We start from the raw sequence: 23218 nt of genomic DNA on the forward strand, positions 1-23218 counted from the left end.
TAACTGAAGAAATTTGCATCTTATCTGTTACACAAGAAACCCAGGGTATTTTACGGTTGATTCTACCGAATCTGCGTAATACTGGATCACCTGGCAAAACAAAGTCTGGCACAGAGTCACAGCTACCACACTGCTGAGTTATACAGCCCTTGTGCTTTTAGTCCAGCTTCACGCTGAGTGCAAAGGAAGGACAGAATGACAAAAGCCAAAGTTTGGGGAAATTTCTGCTGGGTTGCAATCGAAACCATAGTCAGTTCTTTGATCTGGCTCATGGAGCAGCAGTCTTGCCAGCAGGTGGGCAGCTGAACCAGAGCTGGCATCTGATGGGGAAGAAAGCACTCTGGGGGATGGTAACTGGACTGGCACAGATCATGTCAGAGCAAAATAGCTTGCTCAGGTAAAACCTGAACCGTACCAGCTTGTGGCACTGTTCTTTGTGGAGGCTTCGTAATTTGCATTGTGTAGCTGTAGTGTTTTAACCAAGATCGAGACAAAATAGGGTTGGGCTGTCTCCTGAAATGCCCTGGGACAAGAGGAATTCCCTTTCCCCGCTCCTGTTTTTGGGTCACCTTGGACATGGTGAGGAAAATTACAGCTGAAATCGGTGTGGGAAAACACCACACCTGTGCAGAAAGACCAGTATTTTGCAATGTGGTTTCTGAGGAAGCTCAAGTCATTTGGGATTGGTATTGGTTAAGCTCATTGTGGTGAGTGGCTCGGAGGCAAAACACACCCATTGTTTCTGGCCACAAGCAGCACCAGGGTTTCTGTGGCTGTGTGCCCCAAGGATGTGGCACAAGGATGTGTTCCTTCTTGCTGAAGGCAGCCATGTTCTGCTCTGCCATTCACTCTGCCCATCCTGGGCAAAGATGGCAGGGGGGAATGTGGCTGAAGGCTGCCCTGCTTCCTGCTCCTTCACCTCAGCCATGGTAAGGCAGCCTAAAATCCCCTGTTTTGACTCCTGCTGCTGCTGTTAGCATTAGCCCTGTCAGAGGCTGTTTTCCTTCAGTGTTACCGGTGAATAACGCTTCTTTTGTATTTACCTTAAAGGTTAATTTCTTTAGCACTTTACATGACATGATAATTTCCAAGGTACTTGAAAATAAATCCTGCCAGAATGAATTTACAATGTGTGAAGTATTTTAGATGTTTCCTAATGGCAAATACTAATTTTTTTTTAAAATAGTTTTATTATCCTTCTGAGGAGTTCTGATAAATCATGGTAAAAACTGAGGTAAGAGGGTGACATCAGGAGTTTAATGCTATCTAGCCATCAAAAGGTAGCGGAATGTGCAAAAAAAAAAAGGATGAGGGAAAAGTATTTATGTAGCTTATATAATGTACCATAAATCCCAAGAGCAACACTTTTATCTCAGACATCCAGATGTGTCTGTCTAGTTCCCCAAGGCAGAGCAAGGAAAAACAGTTACAGAATATGAGAGCTTTATCATGGTAGTCTATTGTGAATTCAGAAGGCGCAGGAAGATTTATGATGTTATACCTCATACAAATTAATCCCTCTTTGTTGACAGTGTATATCTTATTTATAAATGAAATTGCTGTTCCATCCTGCTCAAGCCTGTACAGCTGGGCTGAGGAAAACCTGAGCAAACTGTAATGGTGAAATCCTGATTTCTTCAAGTTAATGACCAAAGTTTTTAAGGGCACTAGAATTGATAATTTATTTGTGTTTATTTATTTTCACAGACAGAAGCAGAGCATTTTGCAGGTCTCTTTAGTTTCTTTTTATGTAAAATGTAATTTATTAGAGCATGGGATAGGAAAGGAGCTGCTGTGCTGTGACAAGGTCATACTCCTTCCAGCATGGCTTGCTTTAAAAGAGGCTTTGTTGGCTGTAGTGTGGTGTTGCTGTTTGCTCCATTTTTCAGGTGCAGGATGACTGTCAAGCAGGAGGTCAGACCAACTGGTTACCTGATACATGGGAGGAGAAAACAAAGAGCAGTGCTACAGGCCTTATAGGTCACTCCGTGGTTGACAGCAAGGCAAAAGGCGATTGTGTAGACCTTTGTTTGAATTTTGGCACGTGAGAACGGGCATTGAAGGTAGAATTTGCTGCTTTTCTGACATTTTAGGAGTTTCTACAGATACCCATACAACAGAATTCTGTCAATAACTTGTCTGTCAAAATACTGGTTCAGTTTGCCATTCGAAGAAAATCTGATTATTAATGCTTTCATTACTGCTTTTCTCTTTTAGAGCCTCTCCTTCTCCCTGGAAGTCCATAAGTTAAGCATGTGTTTTTATTATTATTTTATTGTTTTTAAGTTCTAGTTCACTTCTTTTTTGGGGATACTTTTTGGAAGTCGTTTCCTTTTATGATAAGATACTAGAAGCTGAAATGGCAAAAACAGGAACTCCTTCTGTTTTGCATGGACAAAAGTGCTGCAATTCTATTTGCTGCTTCCAGAAAAATAGGCTGACTTTGTTGTTATAATTTGTTGGCACTTTTCTTGAAAAGATAAGTAAGCAGGGAGTACAAGGTATTCAGATACTCAGTGCACAGAGATCATAAACAACAACAAAGCCTCAGTTTTGTTGTTTTAACTCATTACATTGAGTTTTAGTCAGCTACAAACATTCAGGAAAAAAACTGTTAATATTAGAAAAGCTGTTAATTTCAGATGTTGGAGTGGGTCATTTTAAAGATGCAAAAAATCCAAAAACTGCTGATTAATCTCCCCTTGAAACAAAGTCATTGCTCTATCTCAAATTCCACCTTCAAAAATGGAGACACCCAGAATATTTCCTGACTTCTGAAGATCACAGCTATAGCAATTAAATGTCTGAGACCACCTTTTAGATGCGCAAATAAGACTGCACAATCTTTATTTTTTTATTACTATGAATAGCTTAGTCTGATTTCTCTCTGTGACTGAATCCTTTGCTGGTGGCGCTCTCTTGTGGCTGTTACTTTCATTTAAACAACTTAAGGGATTTCAAAAATAGGTGTATTATTTAGAAATTTCTGCTGGAGGACACAACAGTCTGTGTTGGATAAGCATCCCTAAATTAAATGTGGTCATTTATATTTTAATAATGCAGGAAGGTCAGTCTAGGCAAAAGCATGCCAAGTGTTTTTCCCAGAAGATATCAAAGGGACAGGCATATTGAGCATTCAGGTTTTTAACCTCTTTTTTTTGGTGTGTTTTTGGTGAAAAAGCCATATGCCTGTGGACAGAGCTGGGGGAGGCTTGGAGGGGAATGAAATCTGCCTTGGCAGCCAGTCAGGTGGAGGAGAGACAGGGATGGGCACATTCATTCACTGGCATGTGTGCAGATGCTGCTGTTTCTGTGCTGCTGCTCTTGGTGATGAGCAAGTTACTTCCCACAATTCTGGCTATTAGAATGAATGAAAAAAAAAAAAATTGGGAAACTTTTCAAGTGAAACTAATATGTGTGTTCCTTATGGAAGCTTGAAAACTTTTCACCCTGAATCTGTGTTTTCTCATTCTGGGGGTAGAAAAGGAGAAGATGGGGAGTTAACTGTTGACCTATTCCATTTTTTAATACAAAGTTTTTAGCTGATTTTTTAATTTTCAGTAGGGAGGCAAAGCCTTCTAGAAGCTCAGGTTGTGATGTACAGGGGTTTCCTTTGAACTAGGACAGAGTTTCCTCTTTCAAGAGCAGTTACTAAGGAGCAGTTGTTTGGTACTACATAGACTGGATGCTATTTGGGTTGTGCATCCAGTGCATAGCTTTATGAGCGTGTCTGCATTATTAATACTATTAACAGTGTGTGATGTTGGATGTAGGCTCCTTTTCCTTCTATACTATAACCCAAGAGCAACTGGAGTAATGAGTCCAGGTTGTTTATTTAGTTGTACTCCTTAGAGACACAGGTTTATGCTTGAGATAATGCTTTGATTGAGAGGGATCTTGGCCCCCCCAGAAGAATGGAGACTGAAAAGTCCATGTTCTTCTGTAGGCTGAACTCTTGTGCATGGCTTTTGTCTGATCACCCACCTTCATTCATCTTTAGAGCCTATATGTCACATAAACAACTGTAATAATCCTAGTCCTTCAGGGATATCTTTAAAATTTCAACTGGTCTTCTGGGAAAGCTTTCATGGCAATTATGTGACTGTTTATAGCTGTTTTCCAGCAAATGTACTGCCATGCCCAGCAGTCTTTGAAGTGAAGGTAAGATGAGCTTGTTTGCTGTTTTCTGCAGTCTAGCAGGACAGCTCAGCAATATCTGATTGCAGTTTAAGACTGAAATGAGGCTTTTTAAAGCAAATTAAAATCCCTTTAGTCAGCTGTATTTTGAGGCTCATGTTTTCCTTTTCTTTAAAATTAGAGAAATACTTTGTTTTCCTCATCTCTTACCATGGTATCAATGTAATTCTCACTGGTTTTTTAGACAGCAGATTCAATAGTATGGGCCCTATGCAATTTATTCTTCTGTTATGTAGAGTAAGGATGGACTTGCAGCTGGAAATTCAGGGGGAAAAAAAAAAGTGTTCTTTTTCCCACTTCTCTGCTTTTCCAAATAAGTCGCTAAGAATGGTATTTGTCAGGTCTGTATCCTCATTAACACAGCAATAACTCCATGGTTGTTAGACTCTTTCTGAAACATTGTTTGAAGAGTGAGCCATTAAGTCAGTGTGCCTTTCTCTGGAAGGGAGTATGCACATGCACACACAGGCATGTGTGTTAAAGTTAATAAGCAAGGCATCATGCTAGGTTTAGCTTACCTTTATTGAAGGCCACTTCCAGAAAAAACCCTCATTACATTAGGTTTAACATCTGTGAGTAATCTGTACTCTCACCTTTATATGAAGTGCAGTTGTTTTTTAATAGAATATATCAGTCTGGCTGAGAAAGTTTTAGCCAAACACCATCTGACTTTCCAGCAGGTTCACACAGTTGAGCTCTTGGACTTCTTTGTAATTTGTAATTCTGTCATATACTCTCTTAACTGTATTTCTTATTAAAATCCAAGTATGTATGCTTGCATAAAATGAGACCACTTCTTGCCCTTTAGCCAACCTCCTTCCTGTTTATTTCTGTAAATTCATAGAACTTCCAGCTGTTCCTTTACAACTGTATATGCATCCTGCTTTGACCTGTGCAAATCCATTCATTTTACACATGCAGGATGGGGGTCAGCTGGTTGGTAAGGATGCTGTGGTGCAATCAGTCTGCTGTTATTCAACAGAACTAATAAAAATGTATAGTTATTTAGTGTGATGGGTGAGTGAACCTAAGGAAAACATGATTGTGGCATATAGGCGAGTGTGTAAGAAGAAAGTTTATCTTTGTTCTGTGATGATCCTTAATTATAAAATTAAAACAGCATAATTAAAATCTTCTTCATTTTCCCCCAAAGAAGCTCCGTGCAGCCTGCTACTGCTAGATCCTTTATATCCTCAGGTATAGTGATGGTAAGAAACCATCAAGCAAGCTTACATGTGCAAATCTGGCTAGCAGAAGGGGATTAATTTTGTCACTATGGAATTAAGCTTATTTTTTCAGAGGACTTTTAAAATAAATTGTCTTTTGAAAGAACTCCCCAGAATTTGTAACATCAGTCTCCCTGGGGGATGGAAGGATGTACCTGCCACTTTTTTCTGTAGGTGATGATTTCCAGTGCTCGCATACTGAGGTGGTTTATTTCTAGGGATGTAAGAGGCTGCCTCTTTTTTAGGGGAAATGCTACTTCCTGGGAAAACTGTCTGGTTGTTTTTCAAGCATAGGAAAAATGTCTGTAACTCTCCACTACCACCGATGGTCCATCAGCTCTTAAGAGATTTTCTTTTAGCTTTGTCATCTCGTAGGTGACATTAGCTTCTTTATAATGTAATGCCCCAGACCTATCTATTTACCTGCTCATGTATTTGCTTAGAAGGTTGGAAAAGGATAGAACAGATCAAACAGTTTCAGCAGCATAATGTCAGCGCATTTTTCATGCGGCATGTCAAACACCACTTCAAACGAAAACTAAAAATCTCCCTCCTTGCTCCTCCGCCGGGAAGAGTCCTCTGGTTTCATTTTTTGGGCTTTGCTCAGCTTTTCCCCGCCGAGCTCGGCAGCAGCGTGCAGCGGCAGAGTCGCGGGTCTGACTAATCTGAAGTGCTGCGGCCTCTTAGCGGGGAGCGCTGACAAGGCTCCTTTGAGAGTCTAATTATATCCCTAAGCTGGCGGCCGCAGATTAGCACAGGACAGCCGGTGGCAGAGGGCTGGGGAGTGAGTCCGTGCCCTGCTCCGCCGGCATGGTCCGCGTCTGCCGGGGACCGAGCCCAGGAGGGTGCTAGCCGCACCCCGCGGTGCCGCCCCGGCCCCATCGCTCGGCTCTCGGACCGGTCCCGCTCCATGACGAGAGGCTGCTCCGCCTGCCGGGAGCTCTGCCGGCACCCTGAGGGAGGAGGCAGCGCCCAGCACCGAGCCTGGGTAGGTACCCGAGGCTGTGCCAGGGCGAGGAGGCTCCTCCCAGGCTGGACAGGACGGTGGCTCCTCACCTCTTCGTTCCATTGTGGGCATAGGCCAGTGCTCAGAGTGCCTTTCTCATGTGTTCTTGTGTCTTTTGTAACTTTTGGATGAGGGGGGATAAAAAAGCTATGCGTTGTTGTCTCAAATGCATCTGATTAAAATTTGATCATAGGATTGTTGAAGTGGAAGTCAGCAGGTGTGGAAGAGAGTAGGTGACTTTGAAAAGAGTATTTTTGTTGTTGTTGTTTGCTTTCAAATTTGCCTCCCATTTCTCAGGCAGACCTGGCTTCAGTGTGCTTTGTCTTGCTGAGCAGAACCGCTCATCTCCCAGCTGGGCCAGGCGCTGGTGTGGTTTGCAGTTGCTACTTTCTGAGAGGTCTGCAACAAGTTTTCTTGGGCTGGTCTCTTCATCCCAGTAAGGAATGGAGACAGATGGACTGGCAGAGTCACTCTTAGAAAAATTCAGAAGTGTCGAGGCCTGAGAGTTTTTAAGCCTCGAGCTTATAGTGGTGTGAAAATCCGGTGGGAAAGGTTTCCCAGGCTGTGAGCTGTTTGCCAACATGTGCAGGACTTACACAAGGGTGGAAAGGGATTTTTATTGAGCAGTGCAGGAGGAAATTAGTATGTTGATAAATGTGAGAACAAAATTGTTTGTTCTTCACAATAAATCTAAAGAAAGGGTTGTGGGATTTCTCCTTGGGAAGAAGAGGAATATGATGTACTGAGCAAAAGTGGGGGAAAAACAGCCTAATCTTTTAAATACACTTGTCTTACATGGTTTGGGGAAGGGGGAGGAAGTTAAATGATTAGTTTTTTGTTGGTTTGTTTTTTGGTTTTTTTTTTTGGTCACTGCCAGGCAGTCACTGCTTCCTGCTTTTCAAGAAGATACATGCTGTGAAGGTGGGGTGCTGAAGCAACGTGGGCTCAGGATGTGTTTCTGTCTCTGTCTTCTTAGTGGTGACCAGACAGGCCAGTCAGCTCCATTAGAAAAATCCTTAATCTAGTGAAGCTAATGGACCTTCTTACACTAGAGGGCTGCTCAGGTAGTGTCTGCCCACTGTATTTGTGGGGAAGGATCCCAGAAGAATTAGGATCAATGTCTGCAGGTTACTGTTGGTTATAATAACTCATAGTAATACATAATAGAGCACTGGACATAAAAACCATCACATATATCTGCTGGCTTCACTGAACTTTGCGTAAAGCTATAAAATATTAGACTTTCATTAGTCACTTGGAGCTCATGTGTGGTATTGAGTGTGTCCCAGAAGATGAAGATACCTTTCTTATTTCTTGAGGTTGTTTAGACATCCTCGTGTGGAGCTCAGTACCACACTAGAAGGAGTGTTAAACCCCAATTTTGTTTCCCATCTGAAGAAGATTAAATGTAGCACATAGCATGCAAACAGCTGAATACTCACTCTTAGAGCTGTATTCACTGCTCCAAGTGGGCACATTTTTCATGTGAATGTAGTCGTAGTATCTGTGTGATCTGTTGTGAAGTTGTCTGTACCTTGATTTGTGCAGGAAGAATGCATTAATGAATTCAGTTATTAAACTACATGGTCATTTCAGAGGGATGCTGATAGTTCTGCAGATTTTTAACAAACTAACTTTGGCAGCAGGGGTAACGATAAGTTAATATTAACTAGAGAATTTTTTCCTATATTTTGTCATTAGTTGTTACTGATCTGGGCTTGGAAAATTTGGACAGTTTCTGATTTGATTTCTGTGTATCCAAGCACATGTTTCAACCTGTGAGCATTTATTATTTTATTTTTGCCAGATTTACTCTCTTGTAAAACTTACTCTTGGTGATAATGAGGGTGGCTAAAGATTGAGATCTGAAGGGGTGGTGTGAGCTGGGCTGGAAGAAAGATGATCTGTTGAAGATTTGTACTGTTATTGTTATGAAGTGATTCTGTTTTCAATTTTGCTTGGAAAATAGCTTTTATTTTGCTGTGAAGTGACTCAACCCAGCTTTCAAGTCTAATAATGTTAAATTGGGTGCATATCCTGGCACAATCAGTTTCTGTAAAATAAGCCTAAAAACCTAGTTCCCCAAGCAAAATCAGTGCTGTTCCAGGAATCCCAGAAATGAGAGTTGTCTGATCATTATTAAAGTTGGACCTCCAAGTGATTGAGTTTTAGGGCTGCCATATATCTGCTCAAAATAAGGGTTTGTACTTATTCCTAGTGTATCCAAATCGAGGGAAACAGCTCTGTTTCTCACAGAATGAAATGTCAGAAGATGAAGCAGGACACAGAACCAGCCTCAGCAGAGGGTCCGGCTTCTTGCACTGGCCTTACTGCAGTCCCCATCTTCCCCCTAGGGATGGAGGCCAGTGCATTGCATTTCTCAGCGTCATGCTCCTACCCTGGGTGGTAGTAGCTCTCAGAGGCATTATACCTGTCCATGCAGATTATTTTTACTTCCATTAAGAATCTACACAAAACATATTTGGCCTGAATTAGTACAGGCATAGGAGGAGAGTAGCTCATGCTCCAAGAAGTTGCAGGAGAATATCTGCCCTTTGTCAAGGCAGAAATGGTAGATGGATGGATACAGAAGTGTTTCAAATTGTACTGCTGCGTGTTACAATGCTGTTATGGCTGCAGTCATCAGTTGGAGATTAGGAACGGGATTTAACTTGGAAGGAACAATTAACTCCGCCTGAAACTTGAGCTGCCCCGGGAGGTAAGGAGGAGGAGGTTACCATGGATGATTGTGCAACTGTAACCACCTTATGCCTTGGGCTTCCAACACGTTAAGGCAGCTGTGATTTCCTGCCCAAATTACGAGCTCTGTAATGTGCCAAAACTCTAATGTCTGTTTTAATCTGAAAATAGTTTTTTATGACAATAGAAATCCTTTTTACAAACCATGCCATATATCACAGAGTGATTTACAGTTGTATAGCTACCTGAGTTCAGTGGAAGCATTACTTTTTACATGCACTAGTATCCAGAGGAGGTTTTCTCTTTATCTCTTGATTGATTGTTTGTTAGTTTGTTTGATTTTTTTGTGGAGTAGTTTTTTCTTTCAAATTTCTATTTTCCTTATGAGACCAAGACACCTCGAGGGAAATTTCTACATTAAAAACTTATTCAGTTCTTTATTAATGTGGGAAGTATTGTAATTTTTTACAGTATTATTCTCGTCTTTTGTCTTAGTTAAGGCTAAGCTAGAGTAAATGGGTCCTTGATGCTGTGTGATATGACCACTGTTTATCTGGAAGATTACTTGAGAATTCCGAGTGTTGTGAGAATAAGTTGAAAAGCAATACTAGAGTACTTAACAAGTGCAAGCTCTTAAATAGATGAGCAAGAAGACTTTGTTGGTGTGCTGAGTTGGTTCTACCTCTTACTCCAATGCGGTTTTTCAGATGGAAAGAACTATATTGTTTCTAATGGTGGTCGGCGGTATTGTTCTAAATATTTACTTAATTAAATATATCATTAAATGTTCCTGCAGTGCATCTGATTTAATGATTCCTTTTGTGAACAAGCCAGATATAAATCCAGACAGGATTTGGCTTCATCTGAAACAGGCATTTTTTTGTATTCAGGGAGTGACCCTGAAAGAAAGGAGGAGGTGGTATGTGTTGTTTTTATAAAGCTCACTACAGATCTGCGAAGGTCAAAGGCATGGCCCTAAAGTACTTGCCATGATGATATTTTCCAGGAGTTTCTTGGGTTTATTTCTCACCATGAAAAGACATTTTAAACATCTTAAATTTCTCATCCTGATGTTTCTGCCTCATCTGAGAAGGCCCCGTTTTTTTGCTTTTTGGAGGGGCTAATGCAATTACTGTATCTTCTGTCCTTACTTAAAAGGATATTTAAGGCTCTCCTGGGTGGACAGTCTGAATGCTGGCAAAGACTGTACTTCAGAAAAAGCATTTAAGTTGCTGCTGCCTAGCCCCAGGACAGTAGGAGCTTGGGGCATCTAAGAATGAATCTCAGGGGAACGCAGTAGGACAGACTTAAGAGAAAGGAAGTGGCTGTGATGCTCTAGAAAGCAGCAGAGAGGTGTATTCATAAGTGGGTTGTGGGATGGATTTTAGCAGTGCTTCACTATATTGGGAAGACCAAAAAAGCAGTGGCTAGAGTGCACAACCACCAGCCTGGTTAGAGAAATTGTGGGCATATTTTGGAACTAGCGAAGCCTAAAAAGTTACTATGCATGTATGTGTATATATCTATGCATGTATCTACATAGAGAGATATCTATGTTTGTGTGTATATATCCTCTCTGTTGGATATGAGTGACAGTGAAGGCTTACTTCAAAATATATTCTGGAAGTGTTTTTTTAATTGGGAAATCCTTTAATATACAGTTTCTGCACGGAAATTCTCAGGGTGTTTCTTCCTTCTCATATTCTTTCACAGATACATACCACACTACTTCCTTTATTTTTAAATAAATGAAGAAAAAATAAAGTGGGAGACTGTTCAGAAAAAAAGTGCTCCATCTCAAGTTTTGCATGCTTTGTCCTCGCTTGGCTTGCTGTTACATCCAAAGATATAGATGCACCTTTATGTCAGGAGACAGGACAACACTGAAAATGGTAAGGGGAAAGGAGCAGGGAATTGTATTGGACTTAATTAAGAGCTTTTTATGGAATTGATAACAACTAGTTTAGCCTAAATTAGGATAACTCTTGCGTGTGTCTAATTACTGAGAATGACACAAGAAACCATTCACATTCCTTATAAAGTTTTGATGCTGGGTGATAGCTTTTGCCAAATTTTAGATACTTCATTCCCGTATTTCCATGGCAGATAGATATGCCAGTGGTGACTAATGCAGCATGAAGTAATTTGAATTCTATGAATATAGTTGTCTGAGATAGATAATACAGAATATCTTTGTCTGTATAGGATGATGACTCCTTTGGTATTCTGTAGAAAGGAGTGTTGTTTGTCTGTTTTAAAGGGAGGGTAAGAAGAAAGATCAAATTAAGTGCTGATTAAAAAAAAATAATTCTTTATTTTAGAAAAATCATCCAGCTCTAATCATGAGCTCCCATGTTAGGCAGTTGGATGAGTTCTTCAAATCTGCAGTGACAAATGTGTATAACAACTTCTGGAATCAGACACAGTTACATTGTCAATTTCTTTTTATTTGAGGCACCTGCGGGTAACTGCAGACTCATGGTGGTTTTCAGCTTCTTTTTTTTTTTCTGCCAAGGATTCATAAGACTAACAAAATCCAAAAAATGGTTTTATTACAGTGAATAAATGATTTAGCTGCTTTTTTACAGTGGCTTTTTGCATACCCAGTTAATTATATTATATGCTGGTCTTCTAGTGTGTTTTAATATACTGAACACAAGATTGGTGAACTGCAAAAAAAATCCCATGGATTGGGAAAACTTTTGTTCCCCCAGCATATTCAGATTTACTAAAAAAAAAGAATTGTTAATGAAATATTGGTATGTCTAGCCTACTGTTATTGTAAGGGAGGGGAGGTGAGAAAGCTGAGAACTGTGAAGCTGTTTGGGATTTATAAGTGGACAAACAAGGGCACCTGCACTGTCACTACAAATTCTTGACATTTTCTCTATGTGGAGTAAAAAAAATAGTGTGTGAGTGGCTTTCTGAGGAGGTTCCAAAAACTGAACCCCACCTAGCCAGTTTGCATGGCTGGCATGGGGCAGCAGTGTTTATAATGGTTGCCTGTTTCTGTAGGACAAACAACTGCAGCATGGTTTAGTTTATTTGGCTTTGAAACAATCTAAGGGCACCTTGTGAGCTGTTCCTCACAGTATGTGCGGTGCTTGAGCGTGCTGCTTGTTTGAGAATGCCAGTGAATTGTGCATTTGACCTTTAAAACTGTGCAGGTTTCCGTTTTATCTCAGGGCTGCGGCCTTTCTGCATTTCCTTAGCCTTGCACCTTTGACATGTCTTATAGCAAATTACTCTGGGATTAAGCCAAATTTTTGGTTCTAGACAAGGTTTAAAATGGCTGCCATTAGTTTGGACCTCCTGCTGCAACTTTGGAAAAGTGAACTTGGGCTATTTTGAAAACAAAGTTTTTAACAATGCAGAAAGCCTTTGCTGCACGGCTGAAAAGCTTTGAGTTGCATTGTGGTGAATGGAGGGAGTTTTATTTTGATAGCTACTACATTGGCTAGTTCCGAAATTCTTGTTTGTACCTTGAAATATGGTCTACAGCTTTCTGTATTCCCTGAAAAGGGAATATATATATATATTAAGAATCTTTAATATAAATGATCACTACAACAGTTTTCACTCAGATTAGGGCTGACAATGTGTGAGAGTAAGAGCTAAAAAGTAGAGATGCTTCTCCTTTGGGTTTTGTGTCCGGTTGTGTCCCCGCTCCGGGTGGGAGCTGACCCCCAGCTAGCTCGGGTCAACACAGACACAAAGTTTCCAGTTCATTTTGGCTTCTCAGCTTAGCAGCTGGACCCAAAGGTGACAGTCAACAGCAGCAGAAGAGAAAAGGCTGGCTCTCAGCTTAGCAGGTTAAAGGATGTTTATTAGCAGAGATCTCCAAGCTCCGAGGCGAGCGGCTGAGAGCTTCCAGGCTGAGAACCCCGCGGCTGAGAGAGCCTCTTCCTCCCTCCTACCCCTTATAAGCGGGGGAGGGTCCCAGGGAGGATACAACAAGACAACAAATCAGGGATTTCAGGGGGTAACAAGGTGTGCCCACCCCCAAGCTTCAGACCACTAAAATCCAGAGCCAAAGGAATTTCCCCCAGGCTACCTATCACCTGAAGCCCTCTTCCGGAGATTTCACAATCCGGGAGGGACCCCGGGAGTGATTGACAAGCTGCCCCAGAGAGCGGGGTTGGGGCAGAGGGGATGTTACATGTCATGTGAGGTATGGGATGATTGACACAAAACACCTTATTATACAGACAACACAAAAGGGATACAGAATTGGGGATACAGTGAAACGAACCATAACATAAACTTCTTACAAAAATCTAATAAAACAGTTCTGCACCACCACAGGGTTTTTTTTCTGTCTCTGTAGATTCTGCTCAGTTCTAACTGAAGCCACTGACTTGTCCATTCTTTTACTTTTGAAAAACTGGGATTTCTTGTCTAAACCCAGGTTTTATTAGGGTGAGACCCCACCTTGAGTACTGCATCCAGCTCTGGCATCCCCAGGGTGGGAAGTACCATCAACCGGTTGGAGTGACTCCAAAGGAGGCCACCAAGATGATTAGAGGATGGAGCACCTCTCCTATGTGAAAATGTGAAGAGAATTAGGAATGTTCAGCCTGGAGCAGAGAAAGCTTTGGGGTCACCTAATTGGCAGTCTTCCAGGACCCAAAGGGAGCCTACAGGAAGTTGGAGAGAGACTTTTCAAGGGCATGTAGTGACAGGACAAGGGGGAATGGCTTCAAATTGAAAGAGAATAGGTCTAGGTTAGATGTTAGGAAAAAATTCTTTGCTCTGAGGGTGGTGAGGCACTGGAACAGGTTGCCCAGAGAGGCTATGGACGGCCCATACCCTAAAAACTTTCAAGCTAGGTCGGATGGGGCTCTGAGCAAATGGTCTGGTCTAGTGGAATGTGTCCCTGCTTTCATCAGAAGGGTTGGAACGAGATGATCTTTAGGGTTTCTTCCAACCCAATCCATTATTCGATTGATTCCGTGATTTATTTCCTGTCGCAGCAGATACAGAGGAACAGTGGGTTACACTGCATTTGCGAGGACCGGCCTCTAATGCGCATTTCTGGTTAGACGGGCTGTGGGGAGCCCTGGCTGTGAACGATTATTGCCGACGTGTAATCTGGGCCGCAGCCGCCAGGACAAAAACCACTCCCGTGTGGTCGTAGCAGAGTGTGCCGCTCTGCCGGCCGGAGAAGGGCTCGGCTGGGATGCGGAACAATCCCAGCCTCGGGAGTGACGGCGGCGGCCGCAGCCGCGGCCTCCCTGGGCACAGCGAGCGGCCGCCGGCAGGGGGCGCGCGCGGGTCGCCGGGCGGGGCGGGAGAGCGAGGGCAAGGACGAAGGGAAGGAGATCCTTGGAAAAGGGATCGAGAGGCAGTGTGGGTTCGGAGTAACGGCGCGCCCAGCCGCCGTCTGTGTGGCTGTCGCTGCTTGCACGGAACGGTGTGCAGCCTCAGGCTTGAGGTGTGTGCCAGCAGTCAGGCTTCTGCTCGTTCAGCAGGGGGCTGGAAGGAAACATTAACAGACAAATTAGATATTAGAAAGAAATTCTTTACCGTGAGGGTGGGGAAGCGCTGGAACGGGTTGCCAGAGAAGTTGTGGATACCCCGTCATTGGGAGTGTTCAAAGCCAGCCTGGATGAGGCTGTGAACAACCTGCTCTGTTGGGAGGTGCCTCTGCCCGTGGCAAGGACTGAGTGATCTTTAACTGACTGATCTTCCAACCCAAACTCTTTTATGAAATAAATTCTAGCAACTGGTTTTTCACCTGGATGCAGGCCTCTGGAACTGCCTGTCACCTTTTTGTTTTGGTTGTTTTAAATGCAAATGCCTGTATGGCAGAGTTACAACAGAGGTGCTGTTTGGTAGATAAGAATGATACAATTTCTGTTGGCAAAGGTGATGCTGGCAAAATACATGCTTCTCTTGTTGTATCTGCTGGTCTTTTATCTTTTTTCCTTTGTAACCTATCTTCTATGCTTGTCAACATTTTCCTTTCAGCAGCTTCTATAAAATCAGACAAAAAAGTGGTAGAAAGAGACTTTCAGTGAAATGCTTTTAATAATGCATCCATTAATGCTTGAGGTTTTCTGAGTTGTAGGTTCAGATGATCTCATTCTGTCACTCAGAAGAGAGGTATTACATTAGAATGTAAATGCTCAGATTCCAGCTTGTTTAGTTGCCTGCAAAATATTCCTGTTTTGAATCTTCTGATATTTTCTTTCTAGTAATCTATCCATTTGCTGAGTTTTGGATTCAATGTTTGTGTTGCAGTCCACTTTTTAGAAAAAAATAGTTTCTTGCAGTGCAGGATAGATTCTCCATATAATTATAATTACTATCAGAAAGTACTGTTGCACGGTGAATTAATTTTTAGTAATGTTTTGAACTTCCCAACAAAAACAGATGTCTATGTGATTACACCTTATAGATATACCACCAGTATTTTTAGGTTGTTCAGATTATTATGTCAAAAACAAAACCAAACCAAAAACCTCTCAAAAATACTCTGCTTATAAATTCAGAAAATTGGACAGAACTTGTAAATTCTTGTCCACTTGACTTGCCTTATGCCACAACTCAGTCCAGTCTGTTCCTCCCCTTGCTTGGCTGCTCAGGAAGATGCAAGTGGTGGTGGATATTGTAGCACAGAAAATGCCTTCTGAAAATGACATTCATGTAGCGAGGAACTATCTTATCAAGATCTTGACAAGTTCCATGAGGTACAGTACTGACTTTACATGTGCATCCCTTCTTTTTCTTCCCTGTGACTGGATTCCTCCTGCCATTTGTCAAACCCAAACTGTTGCAGAAGCCCTCTTCCCAACCTGCTTTTCCTTACGCTCCAAACGCTGCTTGTATTGTGCTAGTTTCCTAGTCTTGTGTTTCCTTACTGGTACATCATAGAAAAGTAATTGTCTCATAAAAGATAAACCTTTTCAGCTGAATTGATGTCTAGGTGGTCTCTTGAATTTGTCTTAAAACGTATTTGTGGTTTGCTGGGTTGGTGTCAGCACTGTTAAAGGTCAGCAGTGCGGGGAGAAAGGACATGTGAAGTTCTCTGCAGCTGAACAGTGGAATCATAACGTTGTCCATACTTGCACACAGGCTTGGAGCAAGCAAGGACTGTCTGGAGCCCATCATCACATGGCTGAGCAGAATCTTTTGCACTTGTTTGCACTAAGTGTACTGGGGCTCCTGCACTCACACAATGTCCTGTCCTACCAAGAAGAGCAACTAGAGGTGCTCTGCTTAACTCTTTTCTCTTTTGTCATGTGAGAAGAGTAGGCTTCTGTTTATGGAAACAATTACTTCTTTTTTTAGTGATAGTAATGATACTGCACTTCATAGTGGAATTAGTTTCCCTGTAGAATTGTTATTCTCCTTTTGTTATCCTGCATGCAGAGTTTGGAAAGCAATTCATCACTGATTTCTTCAGATCTTCCTGAATGTACTGTGAAAAGCAATATACTCAGAGCTGACCTGTTTTGAATATACTGGCTTCAGTTTTGGTCTCTAAATGCAGGAGCTGTCTCATAGCAGACAAATTTATGAAATAGGGGAATGAGTAAAAAAATGTAGAAGTACCTTTACGCTTCAAATTGAAAATATGGAACACTTTTTCAGTGTAGCAAATTACTTCTGTAACTCAGACAAATTTCTTAAATACATAAGTGCATTAAAAAAAAAAAAAAAATTAAGAACTACAGTTCTGTAAGCCTTTGTTTCAGACTCAGACTTCAAAAGATGGAATTTGTCAAACCTCGTACTGCATCTGAATTTTAAATTGTGCTTCCTCCAGGATGAACCAAGGAGAAGGACAGGATGAGTTACCTTCAAAGAAGGTCCTGCTTCATTCCCAAGTGACTAAGAGGGTCTAGACAAATGGCCTGTACTTGGCTTCTGCTCACTGAAACACAAGTAGCTGGATTCCACCCAGAAGGCTTATTTAACCTTAGGGAAAAAGTTCATGAGTGCTGGGAGGTGTAACAAAGAGCAAGTCCTTGGAAGGCAGTGCAAGCTGTAGTTACTAATTCCTGAGCGGAAGAAAGAGGGTAGAGGAGTATGGAGCAGTTTGCAAAAACAGTTTTTAAGATGCGAAGCTCTGACAACTTACTGTTGTACTTCTTAGAAAGAATCTCTTGTTACATGACCAGAAACAGATCATATCCAAGTAGGTATTTGGGGACTTAACGTGATTTGCTGAACTGTTTTTGAGATGTATTCTTTAAAAAAAAAAAACATAAAACAAACAAAAGCTCTCTGCATATCTGGGATGCCAAATAGTTCAAGAGCTGAAGCAGAACTTGCCTGGAGTTGATCTGATTGCTTGTATCACTAACTTGTATGAAACAATGTACGTGGCTCTAATCTTTCTGTCATTAACTCCTTTTTTCCTAGCTCCTCCCATATGCACCTACCTACAGTAAAATCTCACCAAAGCCCTACTGTTATCAAGTTGTAAAAGTCTCGGAATTAGCTTTAACTGTTACAGCTCTGGATACATCTCAGGCACTTTAAAATTTATCAGTCTCTGTTCCTTGTAAAAAACACCCACCTCACCAGCAATTTAAAAAAACCAAAAAATATACTGGCATTTCACTGCATCTCAAGCATTTTAAAGAAATGGTGATGTGTTTTCAAAACTGGCATGCATGTAGAAAGTTTTGCTGTCATTTAAATTTGTTACACCTCTGTCCTAACTGTGAAATCTTTTACTGCTGCCCTGGTAGATTTTTTGCAGCATATCACCTTATTGAACTGTTTGCATTAAAGTAGCACCCTCTGCCTCTGTTGTTTTCAGAAGGAATGACCTAGCCTGCAGGCCGCACTCCTGGCACGCAACCAAATTTACCGAAAGTCAACCTGAGGCAGCCACGTCACACCTCCCCTCGTCTAATGCCTGCGCCTCCTGGCACTCGAGCTATCATGCAAGGTGAGTCTCTGCTTAAGTTACACACATTCAGCCCTTAACAGCGAGACAATAACAAGGTCATGTTGTTGAGGGTTTTGTTGTGGGGTTTTTTGGTTTTTTTTTTTTCAAAAAACAACCAATGCAGAATCGTGGTATTATACTTCTTTAGAGCTGCCTGTCCTTGCAGTGCATGAAGGGGGAGTTGGGGAAGTATGGATGAGTGGATTTCTGAAACAGTTTGTGATATGTGCGTGTGACTGAAAGGTAAGAAACTAGCTTTAAAGGCAATCACAAGGTTATGCTTCTTGCTCTGTATTTCCTTTCAATATCCACTGGTAAAATCCTAAGGCAAAGTTACCATCAAAACTAACATTCATAACGTGAAATAGGAAAGGGAGAAGAAATGAAAAAAACTGTTTCAAACAATTAAAAAGGCTTTTTCTAAAGGGAGAGCGCAGAATGCTTTGCTAGTCTTTTAAGGTATTACTGGTTTAATTAGTTAAACTGTCTTTCTGTAAGCTTTTTCTACATCTGTGATCTTGCTTGTCTAGAGAGGTAATAAGACTGATGACCTTCAGTCGCTGTTTAAAGCACCTTAATATTTGTCAAGTCACATTCAACAGCAATGGAGAAAGGCTGACACCCAGGCAGTTATAGTTGTGAAACTAAACCTTTAGGTCATGCCTGTTGGTGTCTGGTTACAGATTCTTGTTTGTTTCCTGCTTCTAGGTGACATTTTTATCATTTTTACGAAAGGTTTGGGTTTTCTTGGGTTTGGGGGATTTTTTGGGGATGAGGTTGTGGGTTTTATTTGGTTTTGGGTTTTTTGTGGTTTTTTGTTTGTTTGTTTGTTTGTTTGGCTGGTTGGTTGGTTTTTTGTTTGTTTGTTTGTTTGTTTTTTCTTCTCAGTTCCCATTAGGCTGCAGTCACACAGAGCATTAAAGAATGAGTCTGGTGTGCAATCCTGGTTTGGGAAGTAGGCTTCAGTTTTCTGTACTTAGTGCTGCACATTCTCTGCCAAATCATTACTTCTTGAGGTTAATGTTTTGTGGTAGTCAAAACAAAAGGACATTAATACTTCAGTATCTTTTTTTCCGTTTAATTTTTGCAATTGGATGAGCATTTACAGTGTTTTTACATTGCTTTCTTTTGGAGCTTTCTTTTGGAGCTCCCTACTGTTTTTAAGCTAAGTTGCCATCTGCCCTTGAATAAAGTCAGTATTAGGCAGAATGTGAGTTTTTTAAAATGTTTTTTGTAATACTTTATTAGAGGAGGTTTTAGAAACTTTGATTACAATTTCTGCTGTTTTACACTGATTTAAAGTTTGTATTTAAGTATCATGTAGATGGGTTGATTTAGATTTATAGATTTTAAGACAGTAAACATCCTTGTACATAGAAACAAAATTTAGAAATTTCTCGAATCTTCTATAGAGCTCCTCATTGCAATGCTGTAGCTAGGGTATTTCTACTATTAATGAGTCTCCTACACTAAGCTGTAAATCATTATATACTTCCTGTTCTTCCTGGTGGTTGTCCTTGTACTTTGCGAAAGTAAAATACTACAAGATGTGTCTCAAGGTGTGTTTTGATAGGAGCTGAGTGTGTCCCAGTACTTAAAAGAAGAGCAAAAAAAGGTTCAATATCAGTTTGAAATGGGGTTTGGTCAGGAAATTGTGGGTGTAAAGGAAAACAGGGATGGGCATAGAGCAGTCGTCTCCCCTCGCATATCGCAACTGCTGGCAGACACTAATACTAATAAAAACAAGAGATTCTTTCTCACATGCTGCTGAAAGATTTAGTGGCCTTAGCACAGTCTAATACCACAGTTCCCAGGTCACTGCCGTCCTGAGCCCCTTGGCTACCCGTGCTGCCCACTTAAAAGGTGATGTGTTTGGGAGATTTTATCAGTCCTGGCGTCTGTTGTCCAAGACTGATTTAGTGCCAGAGCTGCTTTTAATGCCACTGCTGGAGGAGGCCCAGCATTCCCACAATGGCAGTCCAAAGATTTTGGTATTTTGGGGATCGCAGTTGCAGAGTGGGGTTCTCTGGGCTTGCTGATCGGCAAAAAGAGGTGAGCAGCCTCAGAGATTCCCCATTGTACAAGTACATTTCACAAAAAGCTCAGCTGATCAAAAAGCACAGCAATCAGTAGCTGAAAGCAGCAGTATGCAAGGAAATAATAGAAACAGCCCAGGAGGGGATATTTCTAGCCCAAGCATCCCATCCCTGGGCTGTTTCTGGAATATCGTGTCCTTCCTTGAGCTAAGCATCTGAAATTGGTATTCAAAGGCTAAAATCTCTTCTGAATGTGCCTACCTGCACTCCCTCTGTGAGTGTGAAAATTCACTAAATCACTTGTAAAACATGGAGAGTTCATTGGGAGAGGGAGGGACAACACTTTTTTGTGTTGGTGGAGTGGGGCACAGCTGGCCAAAACGGCCCGGTGAGGACTGTCCATATTGTCTACTGCTGGGTTAAAGGTATGAGCAGTTTCATTTGCTTTCGGATTTTTTTTTCTTGGTTGGTTGGTTTTGCTGGGCCTTTGTTTTTGCCAGCCTAATGAATTTGAACATTTGAGAAGGTGGATGAATATAGAGGAAGACAGACCAGAAGAGGCTGTACCAGTATATAGGAGAGAGGGTGGTCCTGGAACCCAGCCCTCCACATCCAGAACTATACTTAGGGGGTTTTTATCATGTGACTTTAATCCAAAAAATTTAAGTTATCTTGGGAGCACTAGGCTAGGCCTAGATGCCTCTCGTGCAAGGCTAGAGGGCTAGAACTTGTAAAGCTTTTCGTGCCTTCGTTTCCCTCTGTAAGTCTTGTCTCTTTCACAGAAGTTGCTCCTTAATATGGTGCAGACTTTTTTCCTGGCCCATCCTAAACAAAGGCTGAGTGCACTTTTCTGTGAGGAGTGTGAGTGAACTATCTTAAGTTGCTGACAGTTTAAACCCTGCGTTATCTTGCAGTAGGATATACTACAACAGAGTAACCTTCGGGTTTTTTTCTGTGCCCCTGATTGTGCAGATGAACCCAACCACCTCTTCTGCTTCATTCTGGTATTACAGGTGTGGCTGTGGGACAAGTGTGCTTTGAGAAGGCCACCTAAACTGAGGTTTGGGGGCAGTTAAGGTCAGGTGCATGTGATTTGTAATTCCATGAATTTGCTGAGATGATCATTTCTGTGAGGAAGCAGAAGCTTATGCCCCAGGATTGGGAAGAGTGTTTACTGGCCAACGTGGCCAAGGGATGGTGTTTGCAGGTTGTTCCTGGACTTTACCTACCAGACTTTGACTAGCAGTGTAGGTGCTTTTATGAATCTGCTCTAAAACAGCCGTTGAGGGAAGGATATCCTGGGATGCCGGCCACGCTCTGGCAGAGAACTGGCTTTTGGACTCTCTTCCATGTCAGCATTCACAGGAGAATTGCCCTGCAGTTTAGGACCATGGGAGGCTGTGCTTTGCAGTAACACGCTATTAGAAACCATCCTGTCCTTCTTCAAAGTGTTTGCTGCTTCTGCTGGGTTTCCATTAGGGATTTTCAAGCAGGGCTTTGACCTCCTACACTGATGATCTCTCCTTCACATTTTATTCTAGCAATTTACATGAGATCTGTAAACTGAGGCTTTCTTGCATCTTTCTTTTAAGTAATGCCAATTATGTCTTTGGATTTTATCAACTTAAAGGTCTTTTCCAACCTTAATGGTTCTATGATCTCCTTAGTGCTCAAGGGAGTGTGAATATCAGCCATTCGTAGTAATATCTGGCTTACATTATTCTTTGACAAAAGAAAATCCTAGTAATGACCAAGATACTTTTTACAAGAAGCACAGTATCAGCATAAGATGATAATTAAGACCTTTATAAGGATTCAGCAAGTTGTTTTAAATGCTGAATATAAGTGAATAAAAAAACATAAAACCCCACAAGATGAGGCCATTGCTAGTGTATCTTGTTAATAAAATACTTTTAGAAAATAAGCATAAAGCATATATTCTCTTATTTAATATAATTTGGTTTTGACCCTGTTGTATAAGAAAAAGAATTTTAAAAGGCTGTAGAGTAGAGGGAGGAAAAAGGAATTCTGTTAGTACTGAATTCCAAAGAACCGTTGGGTTGACTTTTGCAATATTTTTGACAGAAGAAAAGACCTATATATCTCTTCATATTTTTTATGTGGACTAATCTGATTTTATTGCTAGCTTTCGCAGTTCTCTTTACAGGACAAAATTTGATAGCTGCTTCATATAATTATAGCTACAGAGAAATGGAATAATTCTGGGATTTCTACCAAGGGGCTTTGCATGCAAAGGCAAGAATTTGAATTTGGTGTATAAAAGCAGGAGGAGCTGCCAGTGAAGTTCAAACAGGGAGATGGGATGAGAATAATTGGAAAGACTGTCATCTCAGCATAAATGTATTGGACTGATAGGAGGTGGGTACTGTGAGAGAAAAAAGAAATTAAACAAAATGAGACAAAACTCATGAGGTAGGAAAGTAACAGAAGCAGCAGGATTTTGGAATAATATCCTCGGCAAAAGACCCGAAGAAAGTACAGTGTCAGAGATGATGTTTTTATAGAGGAAAGAGTGGTAGGGAGAAACTGGTGGCAGTAAGGAACTCTCTAAGGAAAGTTAAAAGTTTGTCTGGCCATGCAGAGCTTATGCTGCTTAGGCAACTCCTGAAGTTTTCCTGACAATGTGGAACTGGGTGGAATTGAATTTTGTAAGAGTGTCAGCCTGAGAGTGGTTCGAAACCACACTGCTAAGGTGCATGCACAGTTGGTATTTGAGACAAATACATTTAGTGCATCTCTGCTTAAAATTAAAAAATAAAACTAATAGGCAGATGTGGATAGAACTTTTTGGGAGTAACTTACTGACAAAGGAATAACATAATGGGCTGAAGAAGTTTAGAGTCATATTTCAGAGATGAAGAGAGGAAGTACGTGAATTTAATAGCTGGAAGAATCGAGGTGCCTGGAAAATAAGCTGAAAAATAAGTTGGTTTTTGTCCTGGGCAAGAGGGAGCTAATGGAGCTCAAACTAAATTTTTCTAAAAGCAAAGTCATCAAAATCAACAATTTGCAGGGGGAGAAGGGACCCTCCAAGGCGATAAATGCAATTACTTACTGGCAAACTTACATAGAGAAGCTGAGTTAGTTACTAAGGTTTCAAGCTTTGAATCAGTGATGGGGTATAAAG

General features: G+C 41.3%; 1 protein-coding gene across 6 annotated transcripts in view; it reads left to right on the forward strand.

The window, feature by feature from the left end:
- Window positions 1–23218, forward strand: part of SHROOM2 (shroom family member 2) — a 119757-nt gene that overhangs the window by 56022 nt on the left and 40517 nt on the right. For 2 of the 6 annotated variants that reach the window (XM_040054777.2, XM_040054778.2), the window contains exons 2-3: window positions 1890–2063; window positions 17903–18034. The exons of 1 other annotated variant lie outside the window; for it this stretch is intronic. Coding sequence is in view for 3 of the 5 variants with exons in the window: in XM_040054772.1 (XP_039910706.1) it covers window positions 17903–18034 (132 nt within the window). In the remaining 2 variants the exon portion in view is untranslated. The remainder of the gene's footprint in view (window positions 1–1889; window positions 2064–17902; window positions 18035–23218) is intronic. 3 more of the 6 variants (XM_040054772.1, XM_040054774.1, XM_040054775.1) reach the window with 2 other exon arrangements.

This window comes from Hirundo rustica, chromosome 2 (genome assembly GCF_015227805.2).
Source record: "Hirundo rustica isolate bHirRus1 chromosome 2, bHirRus1.pri.v3, whole genome shotgun sequence".
In the NCBI taxonomy this organism is placed as follows: domain Eukaryota; kingdom Metazoa; phylum Chordata; class Aves; order Passeriformes; family Hirundinidae; genus Hirundo; species Hirundo rustica.